The 23,720-nt window shown below is 41.6% G+C and overlaps 1 protein-coding gene across 8 annotated transcripts in view; it reads left to right on the plus strand.

Moving 5' to 3' along the window:
• The window catches only part of st3gal3b (ST3 beta-galactoside alpha-2,3-sialyltransferase 3b), a 99,818-nt gene that overhangs the window by 28,741 nt on the left and 47,357 nt on the right, over positions 1-23,720 (plus strand). For all 8 annotated transcript variants that reach the window (XM_037530930.1, XM_037530931.1, XM_037530932.1 and 5 more), the window contains 3 exons: positions 5,968-6,062; positions 20,170-20,233; positions 22,526-22,621. In XM_037530930.1, coding sequence (XP_037386827.1) covers positions 5,968-6,062; positions 20,170-20,233; positions 22,526-22,621 — 255 coding nt within the window. The remainder of the gene's footprint in view (positions 1-5,967; positions 6,063-20,169; positions 20,234-22,525; positions 22,622-23,720) is intronic.

Raw genomic sequence — 23,720 nt, forward strand, 5'->3', positions numbered from 1 at the left:
CCTTCTCTCTTTCCCCAAATTGTTTGTATTGGAGTCCTAAATCAAATGTCTCGGGTGAACTCGAGTGGGCGGTTATGAAAATACAGCCCCCAGTGAGAGATAGCCATGAGGAAATGAGCACAATGTGCACAGGCCTCCTGTTCGGGACCCCTTTTGACAAGCAGACCCCTGTCTGTCTGAGGGCCCAGAGCTTTTGGACCCAGTTATTTATAATGTGGGCTTGCCTGAGCCCCAAAAGCCTCATGCTAATTAATCACCGTATGTTTTGGCAAAGTCTCGCTGCGTCTGTTTTCGTCAGGTGATACGAGGAGAGCGCCCGATGTGACCGTTTTTCCCTTTTTTCCTCCGCACTGCGGGACATTTTCTGGCCCTCAAGCAATTAGTATGTGAAACAGACACGCTTTTATCTGCTTCCACTAGACACTGGCCCATAGTTGTGCTATTCGTCTTCCTGCATCATTTCCTGTCATTTACATTTTGACATTTTATTGATTTTCTTCCTCCTAAAGGTGGGCGATATGACTGAAATATAATATTGCGGGACTGTAGGAAATCTTTATATCGCGATATGGATTTTTTTTCCAGACATCTGATCAGAGACGGTAGTGCTTCGTTTTTAAAAAGGCGCTATGAATACAGCAACTTTTATTCAGTATTCAGCATTCTGTGTTGCACTAAATCCAGTTAAAAGGGTCTCGTTTTGCTCTCTTTATAATGAAGCATGCAGTTGGTCAGTGTCTACAAGTACTGACCATATGCATATGTTCAGAAAAGCATATTGAATTGTGCTGTGACATAATTTATCACGATAACGATGTTTATTGTCATGTTTCCCAGCAGGTAAATTAACTGGTGCCAAGTCCGAGATGAATTAGAAGCTTGGATAGTGTGATATAAATAAATAAATAAATAAATATATATATATATATATATATATATATATATATATATATATATATATATATATACAGGCATCAAATTGTTAAAAACTGAAAATGGAGATTTTTTTCCAATGGCAGATATACACTCACCCGCCACTTTATTAGGTACAGTTAGGTTCAGTTGCTTGTTCACACAAATAGCTAATCAGCCAATCACACGGCCGCCACTCTGCATTTAGGCGTGTAGAGGTGGTCAAGACGACTTGCTGAAGTGCAGACTGAGCATCAGAACGGGGAAGAAAGGGGATTTAAGGGGCTTTGAACGTGGCGTGGTTGTTGGTGCCAGACGGGCTGGTCTGAGTATTTCAGAAACTGCTGATCTGCTGGGATTTTCACACACAACCATCTCTAGGGTTTACAGAGAACGGTCCGAAAAAGGGGAAATATCCAGTGAGCGGTCAGTTGTGTGGACGAAAATGCCTTGTTGATGTGAGAGGTCAGAGGAGAATGGGCAGACTGGTTCCAGATGATAGAAAGACAACAGGAGCTCAAATAACCAACCAGAATCTCTGAGGAACGTTTCCAACACCTTGTTCAAAGTCTGACCTGAAGAATTAAAGCAGTTCTGAAGGCAAAAAAGGGGTCCAACCTTTTACTTAACCTCTATAGCTATATATCTCAGTTTTTGACCTAATTTAAAACTATTTAAATCTATTGCCCTTTACATTGTATGTGAATTTCATGATGAATGGACCAAATGTGCCAAAAATGTTCAGTGGCAAAGTTTTAATGATAATAAAATATTTTTTTCATTACTTTTTAGCTTTGTTCCAGTTTCCGTTCTTTTCTGTCGACTCACTTTCAGTTCCTCAAAGAACCGTCAGGCACGCCTCCAAAGCTCAGTCTTAGAAGCTGGTCAGATCTTCTGAACTAATCAAACCCATTCAGTGGTGTTGAGGTCTGGACTCTGGGGTGGTCAGTCCATCGTCCAGCTTCTTTGTCTGATGTGTCCGTCTCCTTTTCTCAGTGAGGTTCTTCTTGATCAGCTACACGTCCTTTCAGACCCACAGCGCTGAGTGGTCTTCTCACAGTGGAAGGATGGACAGAAACACCTGTGGATGTTTTCAGATCTGAAGCAGCTTGATCTTCTCCTCTCTCTCAGAGATCAAAGCTTTAAGCGCTGTTTATCTGATGGGGGCAGTTGTGGTGTCTACCAGCTCTTCCAGGTGGTTGTTAGGAAGAACGTTTTCTCTGAAGCTTTTAGAGCTGATCAGTTTTTGAACTCCAGTTTTGGAAGCTCCTGTTTCTTCACTTTTTTTTCTCCTTGCTTGTGTAGGTGGATTATCCTGTATCTCATCTCCTCTGAAACGTCTCTGGAAGATGAATAACTCGCATACTTAATGTTTTTAACTGTTCACATACTTCATCGCTATTTTTGACCAGTTATGCTTACGGATTTCCGACATCACCAGATTAATACCTCTTGCCCGGCTTCCTCCCTTGCTTAACCAAACGCAGGATCTCATGTACTTCCTTCACTTATGTCTCTGCTATGGAACATTTCTCTGATAGGCATTTTACGGTATTTTTCTGTGGAAGAGAAAAGAGAGCAGATTGTTTAGAATAGAATCAAACTTTATTGTCCCGCTAATGAACGAATAATTGACTTTGGCGTCACCTTGAGCATGTGTTTATGAAATTATGGCTTTTATATGAGCTGGAAGGCCCGTGTTCCCCAATCTTGCTCCATTCATGACGTTTTAAACTGTAGAAACTGCCTAAGGAGGGGAAAAACTCTTATTGAGACAGTGGAATCATAAAGCATCCATTGTGTGGCCAAACAGAGAGGCGGCATGAACAGCACATGGATCATGGCTTTGGGAAGCCCCTCTTTCTGCTGCGAGTGCTTCGTCAGGGAAGATAAAGGCCCGTATTTATCAACCTCCTAGGAGTTAGAGCTGATATGGGGTCGATTTGCGGCATGTTTAACTAGAAAGGGAAAGTTTGTGAACCATCTTTAAGTTGGCTTGACCGTTGATGCTTGTTAAAGTGCGGTTACAGTGTTGCTAGGCAGTCGCTACAGCATCCCCGGTAGATGGTAATGTGTTGCTGAGTGCTACCTTAAGCCCACAGCCACTTTACATTCAGTGCCACCTTAAATGTCATCATAACTCAAATTCCCTCCCTGCCACCTTACAATTGGCTGATATTTTAAATACGATGCCACCTTACATTCACAGCCACCTTAAATACGCTGCCACCTTACGTTCACTGCCGCCTCTGAATTCAGTGCCACCTTTTCATTTACGGATACCTTAAATATGCCGACGCCTTAAATTTACTAGTACCTTTAAATTGACTGTCAGCCTAAATTCACTGCCACTTTAAATTCAGTGCCTTTTATATTAAATACAAAGAACAGCAAGTTGGGAGCGAATTTCTGGCTTCACTGCTCTGCATGAATATAAGAGGTGAAAGATGGCTAAAATGACTCGCCTTACTTTTGAAAGAGAATTGAATTTGAATGGAGAAATATAAGCGTTAAATATCAGACTGAATGTCGTGGGTCAGAAAACGACGTCGTGTGTCGACAGACATGATTCTGTAAGTTTGCTGATGCTGTTGGTTCAGAGTTCAGCTCCAGTCCTGGAGTTTGAGAACGTTTAATCAGTGAATTAATATGTAAACATTGTTTTAAAACATAGCGCCAACCACAGCAACCAACACATTCACATATACGCACCCATTCAGCCTTCAGCCGTTTAGCCCCGCCCATTCATATTGAAGTTCTAAGGAGTGTTTCAGCTCTGATTGCTTTTCAAAATGATGCATAATAGAAGTGAGCCAATCAGAATGGAGTTCGTTTATCAGTCCTGAAGTTGCCACAGCAAAACAACCAGTTTAATACTCTGAGATAAAGGTGAATTATGTAAAAAAAATAGTTATGGAAAAAATAAAAACACACTTTACCTCCACTTTTTCACACACACACACACACCTTTTTCTTCTTAGATATTTATATATTTTTTTGTAGTTAAATTCTATAAGGGAGCTACGCACCTAAGATTTTCACTCACTTTCCACCTGTTTACATGTGATGTGACAATAAACGTGATTTGATTTGATTTGAAATGGTGGAAGACAAATGTTGCTAGGCAGTTGCTACAGTATCCATGGTGGATGGTGATATGTTGCCAAGTGCTACCTTAAATCCCCTGCCACCTTAAATTCACTGATACCTTAAATTCATTGCCACATTACCTGTAATCATAACGAAAATTCACTGCCACAATAAATTATTGAGATTTTAAATACATTGCCAACTTATGTTCACTGCCATCTTAAGAGTTGATGCCTCTAAATTCACTGCCGCCTTTAATTTACTGATACCTTAAATGCACTGCCACCTTAAATTTACTAGTACCTTAAATTTACTGCCAGCCTAAATTTACTGATACTTCAAATTCACTGCCACCTTACATTTACTGATATCTCAAGTAAAGTACCACTTTAAATTTACTGATACCCTAAATACACTGCCACCTTAAATTCAGTGCCATCTTAAATTAAATGCTAAGAACAGTAACTTGGCTTTTTGAAGTTTTTTTTTGTAATCTTGTTCTTCAAACTGGATTAAATCCAACCATTACATTTACTACACACACTGTGGCTGATTAAACTCAGCTCTCCCACAAAAATCCCCATTTGAGTTTGTTTGAATGCACTGAAAAGCCCTTTGTAGCGAGCTGCGTGGATAAAGGATGGCGGCCAGGGGACGCGGGTCAGAGGCTCATGCATCCATCCTGTGTCTGTGCTTCCAGAAGCAGAGCGAGGTGTGCCTGGGAAATGGCCTCTGGCTTGGCTCTGGATTTGCCTGGATGACGAGGCGCTGGGGTCAGTGATGGATGCCTGCTGGTTCAACTCTGCTGTCTTAAACTCTGACCACTGGGTCACTGCAGAGACGAACCGCAAATGTTGACCTCTTGCAGACAAATGCCCCATTAAAGATTACTCACCAGGCTCCAAATGGGTAGCCTAAAAAGTGGTGCGGTGGCCCAACTGCAAGATGAACACTAAATCTAACCCCTTTTTTAGCCATAGGCATATAGAGTGCAGTATATTGTAATATGTTGAGTATAGCCCTGTAGTATGTAGTGTATTTTAATTAAGCCTATGGTATGTAGTATACTGCTATTTATTTGTCAGTATACTGCATACTATAGGCCTATAGTATGGCATGTATTATTAAATATTGATTATAGGCCAGTGGTATGCAGTGCATCGAGTATACGTCTATAGTATGTTGTATCTTGGAGTATATTGAGTTATTGCAATATACTGAGTGTAGATCTTACGTATAGGCTATACACAATATACTACAATACACAAAATAGGTCACCTACGAGATTCATGCAGATCTAAGGACTATTTTTTTCGTGAGTGGGTGACCAACAACGGCGGACGTTTAGAAAGACTTGTTTACTTTTCACTAGACTGCATTTTTTACCCAGACCTTACTCTGCCTCTGATAACATTGGCTCTGACCCCGATGTTCTTACCCTGACCAAAGTTTGTTCGCTCGGCAACCCCCTTTGCAACCCCGTTGGCCAGTTATTTCCAGCCCTTTGAGACAAGGCACCTCTCTTTGAAGAGAAAATCTTAGTGCCAGGTGGTCTTTACCCTGTGTAAGCATTTCTAGATGATGAATAGACTAATAGAAATGTTCTTTTTCTTGTCCTGTAGCGTTGGCATTTCTGGAATATGTTTTATTTCATTTTTCAGTCGTGGGCTGGAGGTTAGGGAACTGGCCCTGTGACCGGAAGGTCGCCGGTTCGATCCCCAGCACCGACAGTCCATGACTGAGGTGTCCGTGAGCAAGACACCTAACCCCCAACTGCTCCCCGGGCGCCGTGGATAGGGCTGCCCACCGTTCCGGGCAGGTGTGCTCACTGCCTCCTAGTGTGTGTGTATGTGGTATTTCACTTCAAGGATGGGTTAAATGCGGAGGTGGAATTTCCAATGTTGTGATGCGCCGATACCTTTCCCTTTAATGTCGTCATATTTGCTTGTTTTGTTTTTCCTTTAGGTTTGTAAAGCCAGCGCCCATGTTCCTCGACAGAAACTTTAAGCGGTTAGGCAAAGTCAGCAGTTTTTTACCTCCATTTGGATTCAAGACACAAGGTATGGAAACCTCTTCTAATTTTCATTAACATGTGCTGTGCTTTGATGGACGTTTTCAACTGGATTTATTGGGTTTAATACACTGTTTTCTGAATGAGGCAAAGATTTTAATAAAGAAAACTTGTCATAATGTCATAAAGTCATAATGCCAAACTTTTATCAGTTTTAGCCATTGCTGTGCCACCAATCTGTTCAATTTAATATGCAAATTAGCCCTTATAATGACACACGTTGAACACATTCCTGTTTTGGCACAACATGTTAAAGACTTCAGTTAAACAGTGCTAAAATGAAGCAGTAAAACCCGAGAGGGAGTGTGTTCTCGCCGTAGATCATCACAGCCGTGATGTTATTGGTGATAACTCCCTCCTCGAGTGTCTCTACTGCTTTAATACAGCAGTTAAATAAATACAGTAAGAAATGAATAAACTGGCCGTGAACGCGGCGTTTAATATGTTTTAATGTTCAGCTCCTTCCTCCTAATTACAGCTCCTTAACGAGCAGCTTGAAGCCTCGCCCTCTGAAGTACTGAGCCATAAAACTGACCCAATATCAGGTTCAGCTCAGTTTGGTCAGTTTGTCCAGATCAGTATTAATGTTGTTTTGTTCCAGCCGGTCTGTGAAGCTTCTTACAGCCCGTTTAGTTTGGCGAATGGTGTTGGGTTCATTTCTGGCTGATTCCAGGTTGTTCAGCTGTTCTTCTGTCACAGCTGCCGACTGAAAAGCTGCTCAGTGGTGACGACAGTTTGGGAATTTAGTGTCGTCTCGTCTTCAGAGTCGGACCAAACCGGCTGTCGGTCAGATGTGGTCTTAACAGCGTCCGTTTTCTGTTTGTGGCAAAGTAAGAAGTAAAAACGTTCAAATGGCTCGAGCGTCTCCTACAGCTGGCAAAGTCGTTGCTTAGCAACAGCGTCTCAGCGGAGTGATACAGTGTTTGTGATGTTATGGTGAAAAAACAGCACAGTTAGAACGCTGCTCAACCAATCAGCTCACAAGGCCGGAACTAATGTATAATGTCTAATAATGAGTGAAGACCAGCGTTAACAAGATAGCAGGAGGTCATACTAGCTGGTAGTTGTGCAATAAGGAAAAAAAAACCCATCACAACACTTAAAGGCATTTATGTGTAATTTTCGTCTCAATATATCAAAATCAAATCAAATTTATTTGTAGCACTTTTTACAACGGATGTGGTCACAAAGCAGCTTCACAGAATTCCAGAAAAGGCAAAGTTTTAACATGAATGTAAAACCCCCCGGTGGGCAAGCCAGTGGTGACAGTGGCAAGGAGAACCTCCCTCAGAACTGAGGAAGAAACCTTGGGAGGAACCAGGCTCACCAGGGGGGACTCATCCTCCTCTGGTCAAACCACCTCAGAGTGATTATACTACTAATATTAATAGCAGTAGTATTAGTAGTAGTAATAGCCAGGAGTCCATGAAAACATCAGTGTAGAGTGGGCAGCTAGTCCAAGGCAGGTGGTGGTAGCTGGGGCGTGGGCAGCTGGTCTGAAGTGGGCAGCAGGAGAGCTCGACAGTCAGTCGTCCTTCAGTGTCCGGCCGGACATGTGGGCAGTCGTTTACTCGGAAAAAGGCAGGGAGAGGGAATTAGTTTTATTCTGTCTGTTTGTACATAAAACAGGGAATGTGAACATTCCCAGAGTGTGGCTAACGACTCCGGCAGATCTGACTATGACAGCTTAACTAACAGGAGAGAACCAGAAGGAGACACAGACACGGCAGCACTCTGAGACAGTCTGGCATCCCTCCGCTCCACCGTCCACAATATATAAAGGAATATAGCGTGTTGGACTAGAGCCACATCTAAAAAAAGCTGAAAAACTGAGTATTGAGTATTTGAAAAGAAGCAACAGCGAAGGATATTGTGTATTGTAACGTAATTTATCACAATAAAAAATAAAACGTCAGGTTAGCTGTTACAGTGACTCTGAAAGCGGTCTTGTTCTGGCAGAACGTGTTAAGAGGTGCTTCAGTTAAGCGGAAAAATGAGAAAATCAGGGATAACCAGTTAGCAGGAGGTCATAGTAGCTGGTAGCTGAGGCCGAGCGATATGGAAAAAAATCTAACATCACGATACTCAAAGGCATCTGCACTTTATTTTCATCACAATGAAAAACAATACAGCAAGGTGGACCAGAGCCAGTAAAAATTACGAGTATTTTTTTAGTAAAATTAAATATTTGCAAAGAAGATTAAAAAACTTCAACAAACAAAGGAATAAAACTACTTAAACGTGTTTTTTTTTTTAAATTATTGTCTACGTTTATGGCAATAAATATGGTTTAAGGGTCATAATCCTTAGCTTGATACGAACATTACATCATTCTTATTGACAATTAAAGGCCAATTAAAATGCTGCTGGATGAAATAAAGGTATATGGTAGTGTGGACGTGGGCATGGAGGTGGTATTAGGCTGAATCCCTGACTGGGTTCGTTCTGCTTTAGAGCGGTTTGGTGTGAAATCTTTCGCTGTAGAGAAACTCCTCGACATTGATTTACCATCACGAAACCGCCAGGGAAGCTCCACGTGTCTTCTGATGGTAAAATAGTCCCGAATCTGGAAAAAAAGCCGTTTTGTTTTCGAACTTTTTCTGTAGCTTTTAGAGGTGGACGTCTGGTTCCCATCACCGCCACTGTGAACAGTTCCGACTCCAAGTTTCACGCCGAACCGCTCTGAATGACTCTGTTTGCATCTCAACCACTTAATTATGTAGAAATTTAGAAAGATCGCTGGAGTTCCCCTTTCGGAGCGTCATATAAAATCTTAGGTAACACGTGTGTTCTGTCATCCATGTATGAGAACATGCCTTCCAAAAGAATCCCTCTGCAGAATGGTGCCTTTGTGCCAGCCTCTCTGTATCTAGATGATTTGGAGTGATGGTGTCTGTGATCAGTAGGTCGCCAGTGTATTCCAGCGCTGTAAGCATGACTGCATGTTTTATCGTCACGCGCAGCTGCTTGAACCTGTGTGATTAGATCCGAGCGCATCTGAATTCGAAAGCTTAGGTTTCAGCATTTTGTCAGATTTTCCGGCTCTTGAAGGCTGAATGTAACCTTTGTGCTCGGCCGAGGGCCGCCGTGTGCTCGCTCACGGAGGCTTTCTAAAGACAGTGGGCCGTGTTTACGCTACGCCGGGTTGCTCTTTTCTCCACGGATCGTGGGAGCAGTGTACCTTTCCTTTGAGCTTCGTTCGCTCGGAGAGGTGATACGTGTGGGTCGTGAATAGAAGCACACAAAACGCTGTGAGACATAAAAATAGCTGTTCTTTCGCTACCAATTTTAGTGCAAACGACTCCTTTGGCCACCTACAGCTGTGATTTCTCATCTGATTGTGCTTTTAGTAATTAAACAGCCCATATCTGACATTTTCCTTGTATTCTATTGTATTTTTCCCATGAGGCCCGTTAGAGACATATGTTTGGGTTAACGTACCAAAATGAGATGTAATTAGTTTTTACAGGACCGTTTCCTAACCTCTGTTTATCGCTTAGAGTTAGAAAGGACACTGCGTTTAAGACTGATTGATTGAATCATATATATAAACACTATATTTCCAAAAGTATTCGGTCACCCATCAAATCATTCAATTCAGGTGTTCCAGTCACTTCCATGGCCACAGGTGTATAAAGCCGAGCCCCTAGGCCTGCAGACTGCTTCTACAGACATTAGTGAAAGAATGGGTCGCTCTCAGGAGCTCAGTGAATTCCAGCGTGGTGCCGTGATCGGACGCCACCTGTGCAGCAAGTCCAGTCGTGAAATTTCCTCACTACTAAATATTCCACAGTCAACTGTCAGTGGGATTATAACAAAGTGGAAGCGATTGGGAACGACAGCAACTCAGCCACGAAGTGGTCGGCCACGTAAAATGACAGAGCGGTCAGCGGATGCTGAGGGGCATAGAGCGCAGAGGTCACCGACTTTCTGCAGAGTCCATCACTACAGACCTCCAAACTTCATGTGGCCTTCAGATCAGCTCTCTCTCTCTCTCTCTCTCTATATATATATATATATATATATATATATATATATATATATATATATATATATATATATATATATGATTGAAATAAATTATTGAAATGAACTGTATTTAAACCAGCTCTGTTCTGATTGGCTGTCAGGTATTTGCCCTGTTAGAAAAGCAGTTGGGCTGAAACACTCCTTATGACCTCCGTGTGAGTGGGCGTGGCTAAGTTGCTGTGTGCTGAATATGCAGATGCATGCAAATGTGTTGTCATGGCATCCGAAATACAGTGAGTTCAGCCCAGCCTGTTTTTGCAGCTTAGTTTCCATATATGGACTGTGTGGACTGGAGTGACTTATTTACATACTTACATCAAACTTTATTAACTTTATTTTCATTATTTAGAAATGTGAGGATACAAAGTTGATACAAGAAAAGACTTTTTATGGAGCGGACTGTCATTTGGGCGCTGCTGGTCAAAGTGTGAGAGTTTTGTTGATTTTCTGTGAATGCATCGCTCTAGAGACACACTTCTGCACATTTTCACGCAGAGCCACTGTTTATTTGCTGAATTAAACAGTTTGGGGGGAAAAATAAACACATTGTGAACTGGGCAAAAGTTATGGCACATTTTGTTATGTTCCTATTTTTGCCATTGTGTTAAAGGGAAACTCCACTGATTTTTCTAAATTTCTGCATAATTCAATCGTTCAGATGTAAACAGTCATTCAGAGCGGTTTGGTGTGAAACGCTCTGTTCTAGAGAAATTTACAGTCGGAATTGTCCACAGTGGTGGTGATAGGAACCAGACGTCCACCTCTAACAGGTGCAGAAAGTCCGAACACAAAACACCTTTCTTTTCCCCAGATTTATGACTATTTTCCAATCAATGGTTGATTGTAGAGACTCAGAATTCTTGTATGTTTTATTTTTACCCCAATATGTTAAACAGTAGCTCAGAGTGGCACATTTCTGTGTTTAACTGGGGATTTTAACACCGTGAGTTGCCACGCTGTGCAACTTCTAAAAAGCTTTCAGTGACTCAATGTGAGCAGCCTTGGATGACCCGTGGTGCTCTTTAGTGGTTATTGGATGGTTTGCAGTGTGCACCGAGCTTTTGATGAGTCATTCTTGAGGCCCTTGCTTTGGTATGTTGTTCAGACATCACAACCAGCTCCAGCACTTCACAGTGCAATTAAAACGTTCAACAAAAGCAGGAATGTTCTCCTCGTGACCGCTGCTCCTGCTGCAGTGACTTCCCGTTAAGGCTGGGCGAAGACGATAACTATGCGCCGATATGGGAATCAAGGGCTGATGCTGAAGTCTGATATTTTTCATGGACGTAGGGTTTGAACAGCCCTGGTCAAATCAGATGCTTTTTTTGGTTTTCTAAGTGAGAATAACATTTTCTGAAAGTGCTAATGCTCAGTATCTGTGTATTTGCTCAATATCTGTTTAACAAATGGAGAAAAAAAAATGTTTTGAGAAGTTTTGAACTTCATGTTTGTGTTTTATGTTTTAAATTCAGCAAATAAACAATAAATGCACATTAAAATGTGCAGTGTGTTCTGATTAGAGGACGTGTTCACTTATTTACAATCAGAAGATCAACAAAACATGGAATGTGACCCATACTTTTGCATACAACTGTATATATGTATGTATCATTGTTCGTAGAATATAGGCATTGGGGATGCCTGGACTAGAATTACAATAAAAATACAATACTTATTTCTGTAATATTAAATGCAGTAAAAAGAATAAAAAAGTGACGCAGAGAAACTTGTTCATGCTTTTTTCATGAGCAGAGTTGATCACTGTAATGGTCTTCTTATTGGACTTATTAAGAAAACAATACATTGTTTTACAACTCGTACAAAATGTACAGCATCCTAACAGAACCAGCACAGAGAGATCAGATGAGTCCTGCTTTAAAAGAGTGCCCGTCTGTATCGTTCAGGATAGAGTTTAAAAATTCTGCTACTAGTTTTTAAAGACCTTAAAGCGCCGCTTACATCAGAGTGTCGGTCTGTTTATGATCTTAGATCTGCAGATTCTGACCTTCTACAGACACCTTCAGTAAAACACCGACAACGTGGAGAGACTCGTTCAGTTCTTCTGCTTCTAGACTGTGGAGCTCAGTTCAGGGTTAGTGTGACCTGGTCGCTGGTTCGATCCCCAGAGTCCAACAGTGTGACCGGGAAGGTCGCCGGTTCGATCCCCTGAGCCCAACAGTATGTGACTGAAGTGCCCTTGAGCAAAGCACCTAACCCCCAGCTGCGCTGTGGATAGGGCTGCCCACTGCTCCAGGCAAGTGTGCTCACTGCCCCTAGTGTGTGTTCACTAGTGTGTATGTGGTGTTTCGCTGCACGGCTGGGTTAAATGCGGAGGTGAAGTCACCCCGTTTTGGGACTAATACGGGTCATTTAGTCTTAATCTTATAACATTTCCCGGGCTAAAATGTCTAAAACTAGGCCACAACTAGGACTAGAATCTTTTCTAACCAAGGCTGACTTTGAGTTGTGGTTTTTAGCTGTTCACTCAACAACCAAATCAGGAGGAGGAGGAGGATGATGATGAAGGTGGCTCTGCGTCTTCGTTGTTCCCCGTGTTCTTTATTTTAACGAGACGGTTCTTCCCAGTCTTTGTCTGTTTCATTTGTCCCTTCAATGCTGTAAAAGCTGAAGTGGCCCAGACCTTCGACTTGGAAGAGGGCGGGGCCTGTCTGATTTGGTCCCCCGTTATCCTTCATCCCTCCCCTGTGAGTTTCTTTCCCTCCACGGCAGGTTTACCCTATTCATTTGAATAGCGCCACCATGTGGAGTCATGAAGTAGTGAGTCTGGTAAATGAAATTGGAGGCGGGGTCCATTTACAGTGTTTACAGCACAGACATGTTTCAATAAGTACATCCATATTTGGCGCCACTGTATCGATAACGGAGAGATACGATTCATCGCTGTATCGATATCTTATCCCACCCCTAATCATCACATCTCGCCCCGCCCTGCCACATTCTGAGTGTTTGTATGACACCCAGCCCTTTCCACTATAATTCACGCTCTGATTTTCCCTGCCAAAACAGTGTACGTTGAAGGTGAGGGGTTGGTTTGTTCAGACTGCCTGGAGAAATGCTTGGATGAAGTGTTTATCCCATTATCTGAAAACGATTAGCAGCCATTGCTCTTAGCAGTTTTTTAAAGGAACCTGCCGCAGTAACGTCCACTCCCTCGTTTCAGCGCGCTTTCCGCACTGTTTATGCTGGCATCGGTGATGCTTGATGGCAGCTGTCGGCAATTCGTCCAAACACTGACCGCTTGTGTTCCCTTCAACTCTTTAATCACTACGTTCGCGGTTATGGCTGATATTGCTTACAGCAGGAATTCCAGCTCTTACAACAGCCTTCATGCTACATCAGCCGTCACGGAGAAGCGGAAGGGGAGACTTATAGCTGCTAAGGGTTCTTCACGCTTAGTCATGTTTTAGGATATTACAGTTGTTAAAATCAAGCTTTGCTGTAACGATTAGAAGTTATGATCTACGCTCTTAAACATGGCTCTTCAAGGGTTCCTTAGCTTAGAAAACGGGGTCCCACTATAGTGTCTCTTAGAACTGTGTAATTACACATGAATAACATCCTGTAACTACTAATGATTTGGTCAGTGTTAGCTGAATTTAAGATGTACAGCCTATGTAATTACACAAGTGCATCTTCTACACAGGAACTTTGCTGTAGTGCAGTGTTGAAGTTACACTTTAAAATGAGGTCTAGTTGTAGGTTCTAGGTAATAACCTAGTGGTCATATAGACATTGCTTTGGGGAAATGCGAGAGGGGACGTCTGCTGTTCTGTTACGTTACAGACTGGTTTAAAGCTGGAACTGGTTAGTGTCACAGCACTAGTGATATACACCCACCGGCCACTTTATTAGGTACAGCTCAGTTGCTTGTTAACACAAATAGCTAAATCAGCCAATCACACGGCTGCAACTCACTGCATTTAGGCATGTAGAGGTGGTCAGGACAACCTGCTGAAGTGCAGACCGAGCATCAGAACGGGGAAGAAAGGGGATTTAAGGGGCTTTGAACGTGGCGTGTGTTCTACGACTTAAGAATGTGCTGCAAGTGATTCTATATTGAACCTGTTTGGAAGGTGTTCTGTATAGCGTCAGGTTCTTCTATTGTTACACCCTTGACCTTGTACCTGTAGGAGAAGGCATTTTGAAAAGGTTCTATATAGAACCCATTTCAGCACATTCTCCAATAATTTAAAGAACACTTTCATGACTTACGACTCAAAGGGTTCTTTGCGTGTTCATGGTTCTACATATGACCATTTCTTTGCTGAAGAACTCTTGAAGAACCTTCACCACTGCAGTGAGATTTCGGGGCGTTTGTTTTCGAGTGGAGGAGAAGTCGAGTGATTACTGGATGAGGTTTTTTAAGCACACGAATTTCTATAATGTTCTACAGTAAATATGCAGGTGGGCCTGTGTGGTGGGAGGACTCATGAGGGCCTTTCCCTCTGTATTGTGTAAGACTGAGTTTCTTCACCTTAGAAGGTTGAGAAACGTGAGAGTTGAGATCTGATAGTTGGTCACGTCTCACAGTTGATGTAATTGTGATGGTCTTAGTTACGTTCATTCCTTATTGTGTTGTAACAGCACCTGCTCTCATGTCAATACAACAGATCTGTCTTAACATGCAAATAGATGTACTTCTGTTTTTTTCCTCTCTCAAACTTTAACTTATGTCTTTCTATTTCTGCCTAATTTATGGTTTTATTTCTATTTTTATTTCTGCCTAATTTGTGTTTGTGTTTATGTGCAATTATATATCTTGCTAAAGTAACAGCTGAATTTCTATCTATCTATCTATCTATCTATCTATCTATCTGTCTGTCTGTCTGTCTATCTGTCTGTCTGTCTCCATTCATTCATCCATCCATCCATCTCTCTCTCTGTCTATCTATCTAATTATCTATTATCTGTCTCTCTGTCTCCATTCATTCATCCATCTATCTATCTATCTATCTATCTATCTATCTATCTATCTATCTATCTATCTATCTATCTATCTGTCTCCATGTCTCCATTCATTCATCCATCCATCCATCTCTCTCTCTGTCTATCTATCTAATTATCTATTATCTGTCTCTCTGTCTCCATTCATCTATCTATCTATCTATCTATCTATTATCTGTCTCTCTGTCTGTCTCCATTCATCCATCCATCCATCCATCCATCTCTCTCTATCTATTTATCTATTATCTGTCTTCATCCATCCATCCATCCATCCGTCTATCTATCTGTATGCCTGTCTGTCTCTATCCATCCATTCATCCATCCACCTGTCTATCTATTATCTGTCTGTGTCCGTCTGTCTGTAGCTCCTTCTATCTATCTGTCTGTATCTCTACCTGTCTGTCTGTCTCCATTCATCTATCTGTCTATCTATTTATCTGTCTGTCTAGTTATTTAACTAAGACCATTGAAGTCTGTTCAATTATTTATTGCGTTTAAAATATTACTTTAAAATTAGCGTCAGTGCCTAATTTCATTGGTCAGGCTCTGCTGTCCATCCCCACCTCCTCCCTCATATGTGGCATTACTGAACTGTGGTGTTTCATGTTTTTTTTGGGGGGGGTTTCTGTGATCCCCCTGCTATGTTCTCCAAATGGGCAAATTGAGTGTCTGAAGTTGCCCCACATACTGAGTCTGCTGGTGTCTTGCTGGGTTGCCCAGTCCATCTTGGCCTGGTTACGTTTCCACAGTGTAATCTTTATCCTCCCTGTGTAATCTAAGCAGTGCTGAACTATATCCATCAGCACATTTCAGAGGTACTCATTACCCCATTAGGCGCACACGCTGCCTCGCAGGCCTCTCTCTGCTCAGCCAACATTTATCCTCAATATTAAAACTTCCTCCAAATGACAGCAACTCAGATATTGCAGTATGAAGGCACCTTTTATGAGTGGTAATAGTTTTTAGATCAAATCCAGGTGCACACATTAGTCCTGAGCTTCTGTCGATGGAGTATGGACTTCCATTGTGTTGTGCTTTGCTCTCCTCTCCCACGCAGCCAGCGAGCCTTTGATAGAGCGCGTCCTGGGGGTCTGACATGCTGTAAAGGAAATATTTGACCTTTGTAGTGTGAGGTATGACTAAAAATGAGTATTAAGGTAGAATTAAAATTCCTGTACATATATCCAAACAAAACCTCATATTTCCAAAATTATAACTTTACACGAAAAGGAAAGAAGGATAACGGTCTTAATTTGTAATGAGAGTTAAAATCATTTATTTTTTACAGATTTCTGTGGGTTTTTATTTTATTTATTTATTTATTTTTTAACAGGTGTTTTTTTTTTTTTTTTTTTTTTACAGTTTTCTATTTTCTTTTAGATTTATTTTACAGATATTTTTTTTTTACAGATTTCTTTTTTTTATTCATTTATTACAGATTTCTGTTGTTTCTTCTGATTTCTGTTTATTTTTATTTTTTACGGATTTCTGATGTTTTTTCAGGTTTCTGTTGGTCCATGCATCATGAAATTGGAGCACAACACAGGGTGAATTATGCAAACGTAAAACTGAAAAAATTAAAAAAAGGCAAAAAGAGACATATAAACTTAACACATCCTCTACAAAGAACACACATTTTCATGCACGATTACTGTTTATTCGCTGAATAGATAGATAGATATGGCTTTATTGTCATTCGCATTACATGTGGTTCATGAGGTGGAACGAAATAATGTACTTAAGGTCCCAGTTAAACTCCCAAAAGTAACAATAAATTGAAGGTGCAAATAACAGCAGCATGAACCACAGCAGCATGAGTACGAGGCAGAAGGTGTACATCTTAATCCTGGTGATGTATAAAGTGACGTGTGGAGGGGTGATATAGTGGAGGGGTGATATAGTGGGGCCACTGGTTCAGTCCAGCAGCAGAGATAAATAAGTGGACATGAAGTGCCGTTGCAGTGACGTCTAACTGGAGTTTGAGTCTTACGGCTTCAGGGAAGAAGCTGTTCCTCATCCTTCATGATGCCAGTGGCCCTTTTCCTGCATCTGGAGGTGTAAATGTCCATGGTGGCGCAGCCTTCACCACCCTCTGCAGAGCTTTTCTTTCTGCCACAGAGCAGCTTCCGTGCCACACGGTGACGCTGGAGCACAGAACGCTCTCCACCACACATCTGTAGAATGAGGTGAGGACTGAGCTCCCGAGTCCAGCACGCCTCAACCTTCTGAGGAAGTAGAGGCACTGATGTGCCTTCCTGATCAGACTGGAGGTGTTATTACTCCAGGTGAGATTGTTACATAGGTGTACGCCCAAGTACCTACAGCTGGAGACCACTTCCACTGCAGATCCTCCGATGTGTGGGATGAGGGATGGTGTTGCCCCTTCTGAAACCCACAATCATCTCCTCCTTTGTTTTCTTCACATTGATGCAGAGATTGTTCTCACTGCACCAACCCTCCAGGTGCTCCACCTTCTGCCTATAGCCAGACTCCAACCACTGCAAACTTTACAATATGACAGCCTGGATGGAGAGCTGAGCAGTCATATGTGAGCAGTGTAAACAGGAGGGGCTCAGCACGCAGCCCTGAGGGGAGCCGGTGCTGAGGATGATGGTGAAGGAGATGATGTGGATCCTCACAGACTGTGGCCTGTTAGTCAGGAAGTCCAGGACCCAATTGCGGAGAGAGGTGCTCAGTCCAAGTGTCTGGAGTTTGTAAGGCAGGGTCTGGGGAATCATGGTGTTAAAGGCAGATGTGAAATCCACAAAGAGCATACGGATGTAAGAGTCCTTATTCTCCAGGTGGGTGAGGGCAGTGTGGACCACAGAGGAGATGGCATCCTCTGTGGATTGGTTTTTCCAGTATGTGTCCCCAGTGACATCAATGTTGGCTTTGATGTGGGTCATAACCCGTCTTTCAAAGCACTTTGTGACTATCGGGGTGAGGGCTACTGGCCGACAGTCATTCAGTCCTGTCACTGTAGAGCTCTTAGGGACTGGAATGACGGTGGCGGTCTTCAGGCAGGTGGGGACAACTGCCTGGATTAAAGAGGAGTTGAAGATGTCTGTCAGCACCTCGAAGACTTGGTCTGCACAGCACTTCAGCACATGCCCCGGAATGTTATCCAGGGCAGCAGCTCTGTTCTACAGTTTCTCATTAGGCTGAATGAATAACCGGCTCTAAATGTAGGTATTGTGATATAAACCGAGTCCGTTCTACAGTTTCTCATTAGACTGAATGAATAACCGGCTCTAAATGTAGGTATTGTGATATAAACCGAGTCCGTTCTACAGTTTCTCATTAGACTGAATGAATAACCGGCTCTAAATGTAGGTATTGTGATATAAACCGAGTCTGTTCTACAGTTTCTCATTAGACTGAATGAATAACCGACTCTAAATGTAGGTATTGTGATATAAACCGAGTCTGTTCTACAGTTTCTCATTAGACTGAATGAATAACCGACTCTAAATGTAGGTATTGTGATATAAACCGAGTCTGTTCTACAGTTTCTCATTAGACTGAATGAATAACCGACTCTAAATGTAGGTATTGTGATATAAACCGAGTCCGTTCTACAGTTTCTCATTAGACTGAATGAATAACCGGCTCTAAATGTAGGTATTGTGATATAAACCGAGTCCGTTCTACAGTTTCTCATTAGGCTCAATGAATAACCGGCTCTAAATGTAGGTATTGTGATATAAACCGAGTCTGTTCTACAGTTTCTCATTAGACTGAATGAATAACCGGCTCTAAATGTAGGTATTGTGATATAAACCGAGTCTGTTCTACAGTTTCTCATTAGGCTGAATGAATAACCGACTCTAAATGTAGGTATTGTGATATAAACCGAGTCCGTTCTACAGTTTCTCATTAGACTGAATGAATAACCGGCTCTAAATGTAGGTATTGTGATATAAACCGAGTCTGTTCTACAGTTTCTCATTAGGCTGAATGAATAACCGGCTCTAAATGTAGGTATTGTGATATAAACCGAGTCCGTTCTACAGTTTCTCATTAGACTGAATGAATAACCGGCTCTAAATGTAGGTATTGTGATATAAACCGAGTCTGTTCTACAGTTTCTCATTAGACTGAATGAATAACCGACTCTAAATGTAGGTATTGTGATATAAACCGAGTCCGTTCTACAGTTTCTCATTAGACTGAATGAATAACCGACTCTAAATGTAGGTATTGTGATATAAACCGAGTCCGTTCTACAGTTTCTCATTAGACTGAATGAATAACCGACTCTAAATGTAGGTATTGTGATATAAACCGAGTCTGTTCTACAGTTTCTCATTAGGCTGAATGAATAACCGACTCTAAATGTAGGTATTGTGATATAAACCGAGTCCGTTCTACAGTTTCTCATTAGACTGAATGAATAACCGGCTCTAAATGTAGGTATTGTTATATAAACCGAGTCCGTTCTACAGTTTCTCATTAGACTGAATGAATAACCGACTCTAAATGTAGGTATTGTGATATAAACCGAGTCTGTTCTACAGTTTCTCATTAGACTGAATGAATAACCGACTCTAAATGTAGGTATTGTGATATAAACCGAGTCTCTCATTAGGTTGAATGGGATTTTTGTTCTGTAAAGCTTGTCCAGTCTAACCGCAGTATTTATGAAAGCATATGGCTTGATCAGTTGTTGTGGTTCCACTGCTGGGAGGTGGAGCACATTTGTTGGTGTCAGAAGTCGGGGAGCTGCGAGCCGTGGCGTCTGTCTGTGCTGAATTCTCTATGCGGGCATCAGAGGAATGCTCACTATGACCAAACATCTCTGTAAATTTACATCAGGAGCTGACACACTCGGTGTCTGAGGGCATTAAATTGTGGACTTTGTCACAGGAATGTGCTTGTTTGAAAATGACATTCCTGTTTTACAGGCCGCTTTTTCCATCACCCTGGATTCCGCTTCCCAATAAACCTTTCGGCAGGCACGCACTCATCTTTCTCCATCAGACCACCGCGAGCGCCGCATTGCTGATATTAGAAAACTATGTGCTCAGCCTGTTCTGATGCTTCCCGTTTGATTCCTATCGCTCTTGTTGATTAACGCGTTTGTACTTCTGTTTCCTTTGCAGAAAGAATCATAGACACCATATTATCTGTTACAAAGAGTTACGGACTGAGTCCAGAGCTTGACAGGTGAGTGTGGGAGATGCATATCGAAGACCACCCTGAACACACAACCTTACAAAAATCTTATCAGGTCTACATCATATTTCGGTCTTCAGGGCTGCACAGTATGGAAAACAATAGTGTTGTTTCAATGAGCTGCTCAAGTATTACATGTTATTATTTAATGCAAGACCCAGTTTAGTACACACAGCTGTCGACTAATCTATTCAAAAGGCTGGTGCAATTAAAGTACTCATTTTAATACTGAATGTGATGCATAAGTAATTTGCAATGTACCGATCAGGTATAACGTTCTGACCACCTCCTTATTTATGTGCTCACTGTCCACTTTATCAGCTCCACTTACTGTATAGCTGCACTCTGTAGTTCTACAGTTACAGACTGTAGTCCATCTGTTTCTCTGATACTCTGTTACCCTGTTCTTCAGTGGACAGGACCCCCATGGACCCTCACAGAGCAGGTACTGTTGTGGTGTGTTAGTGTGTGCTGTGCTGGTCTGAGTGGATCAGGCACAGCAGTGTCCACTCACTGTCCACTCTATTAGACACTCCTACCTCGTCGGTCCACCTTGTAGATGTAAAGTCAGAGACGACAGCTCATCTGCTGCTGCACAGTTTGTGTTGGTCATCCTCTAGTCCTTCATCAGTGGTCACAGGACGCTGTTGGCTGGATATTTTTGGTTGGTGGACTGTTCTCAGTCCAGCAGTGACACTGAGGTGTTTAAAAACTTCAGTAGCACTGCTGTGTCTGATCCACTCATACTAGTGCAACACACACTAACACACCACCACCACGTCAGTGTTACCGCAGTGCTGAGAATGATCCAACATCCAAACAGTACCTGCTCTGTGAGGGTCCGTGGGGGTCATGATGTTGTGCCTGATCGGTGTACAAACCCATTTCAGAATATATTATATTTATAAATCTACTTTGACTTGCATAAAATATATGGCAAAAAATATTAAAAACAGTACAAACTATTCAGTGCTTTACACACTTAAATATAATGATTCTTTAAGGGTTCTTTGGTAAAGAAAATGGTTCTATACAGAGCCATGAACACTCAAAGTACCCTCTACATGATTAAAAGGTTCTTTGCATCATAAAAGGGTTCTTCAGATTGATGAAGAATGTGCTGTAGATGGTTCTACGTGGATCCTAAAACTACGGCTTCACATCGTAACAATAAGAGAACTCTTTTCATGTATAGAACCTTTTTGGAAAGGGTTCTGTATAGCACCAGAAAGGGTTCTTTTATTGTTATGATGTGAAACCTGCAGGTTTTAGGATCTATGTAGAACCATCTCCATCAGTCTGAAGAACCATTTTATGGTGTAAAGAACCTTTCAGTCGTGCATAGGGTATTTTGAGTGTTCATGGTTCTGTTTAGAACCATTTTCTTTACTAAAGAACCCTTGAAGAAATTTTAAGTGTTTACCTTATCAGCATTCACTGTTCTTTAAATGTGCATGTATCCGGAAACCGATGCTTGAAACAGGTTCCAAAGAAGTTGTGAAATGTTTAAACAACATCTTAAACATGCTCAGGTATAAATTGAGCGTCCAGGAATGGCCGTTTTGTCTTTTATGAGTAAGGATGGGTCTATTCTCACCACTTTGCCAAAATTGCATCATCAAAAAATCCAACAGTTAAAAAAACATTATTATATACTATTATAAAACAGATTGTCCCCGTACTAAAATCTGATTGGCTGAGCCACAATCAAAGCTGTTGTAGTGTGTGTGTGTATATATATGTGTGTGTGTGTGTGTATATATATATATATATATATATATATATATATATATATATATACACACACACACACATCTATGACCACCTCACAGCGATTGAACCCTGAACATGAAAATTCATGTTCATCAGAAAATTCAGGGAATCCTGAGGAATGTCTGTGCGTAACATGCAAGGCTGAAATTCCAAACTGAATGACGGTTACCTTTAGGTCCTTAGACATAATTGCATGAAAAACTGCACCTTTCTCTGATGGATACTGCTGCATGGATATCGCTGCCGACTTCTTTGGACTCTAGCTCATCTGAGGTGTGCTTACATTGTTTATGAAAATAATGGACATTGTGTTCTCTGGGACAAAGAAGAAAAGGACCATCCAGGTTGTTACCAGCATAAAGTTTAAAATCCAGAATCTGTCATTGTGTGAGGGGTTATTAGGTTAGAGGACATTGCTGCTGCCTGCAATATCAGCGCTGCAAGCCAAGACTGCAATAATGATTAGCAAAAAAATTGATTTTGTGCTTTCTTGTGTTTCATCTTTTGCAGTTTGAGCTGTAAAAGATGCATAATCGTAGGAAATGGGGGAATCCTCGCCAATAAGTCTTTGGGCTCCCGTATTGACGAGTATGATATTGTGGTGAGGTGAGTATTAGCAGACATTATGGTCTAATTTGTGGGTGGTACGGATGGGTGGCATCCACTTTTGTCAAACTGTCTCCAGATATTACTGCGATATACGGTAATACCAAAAAAAAAGGTGTAAATATGCATAACAGTGAAACATTCAATAAAAAGCAAAACAGCAATCTAACAACAATTGCTAAAAGTCAAACAGTGCTCCAACTAAAAGAGAGGAGCTGGTAGGCATTCGTATAGTTAATAGATTTGCTTACCACAGAACTTGTTAGGTTTTGGTTAACAGGAACTACACTGGTTATGTTTACAAGATTTTTGCCTATCTGATTGAATAAATTCAGAATGCAGATTCAGACTGAGGTGTTTTTGTTCACTCTACTCAAAAATCTGATGAAAAATCTCAGTTTTACATGCTCACTACAAGTAATCAGATCTAAAATTACACGCATGCGTAGAAAACCACTTAGTGTAGATGTTACCATAACAACGAACATCATGTGAGTCCAGTCAGAGTGAGATGAGCAGCAGTGAGCAGTGCTTGTGTTTTTACTTACTTTAAAATGACGTCCTTCACATGTCCTTATTAAAGAAGGCCGAGAGGAAGACGTCGTGTTTTGAGACACGCAAGCTGGACGTCCGTCCCACCGCCGTCTTTTAAAGATCAGAGCATGAACTTCGTCTCCTCTGCAGACCAGTTTCTGCTCCGCCGTGTTGAACGGTATAAACTCTCACTGTGACGCGACGCACAAGCAGAACGGACTTAGACTTTCCGATAGGGAATGTAATGGGATACAGGCGTTTACACGGATATTATTCATCTATTTAACGGGTTATTTACAGGATTACCCACCTCGTTCAATCAGATAGAAACTGTCTTCTGAAATGTCTCAATCTGACTAGTCTATTCTGATTGAGGTGTTTACATGGACGGATTTTATTCCAATTGAGGTGTTAGTCGGATTATTAACGGATTATTAGAAAGAGCAAAGTTGAGTGAACGAACACCGTTCATTGGCTCTGTTCTGTAATGTTTGGAGCTACAGCTACACTGTAGTACAGGCTTAGTTGTCGCCAACTGATGTTCAAATTACAACATTTAGAAAAC

The sequence above is a fragment of the Pygocentrus nattereri genome, chromosome 19, assembly GCF_015220715.1.
Source record: "Pygocentrus nattereri isolate fPygNat1 chromosome 19, fPygNat1.pri, whole genome shotgun sequence".
In the NCBI taxonomy this organism is placed as follows: Eukaryota; Metazoa; Chordata; class Actinopteri; order Characiformes; family Serrasalmidae; genus Pygocentrus; species Pygocentrus nattereri.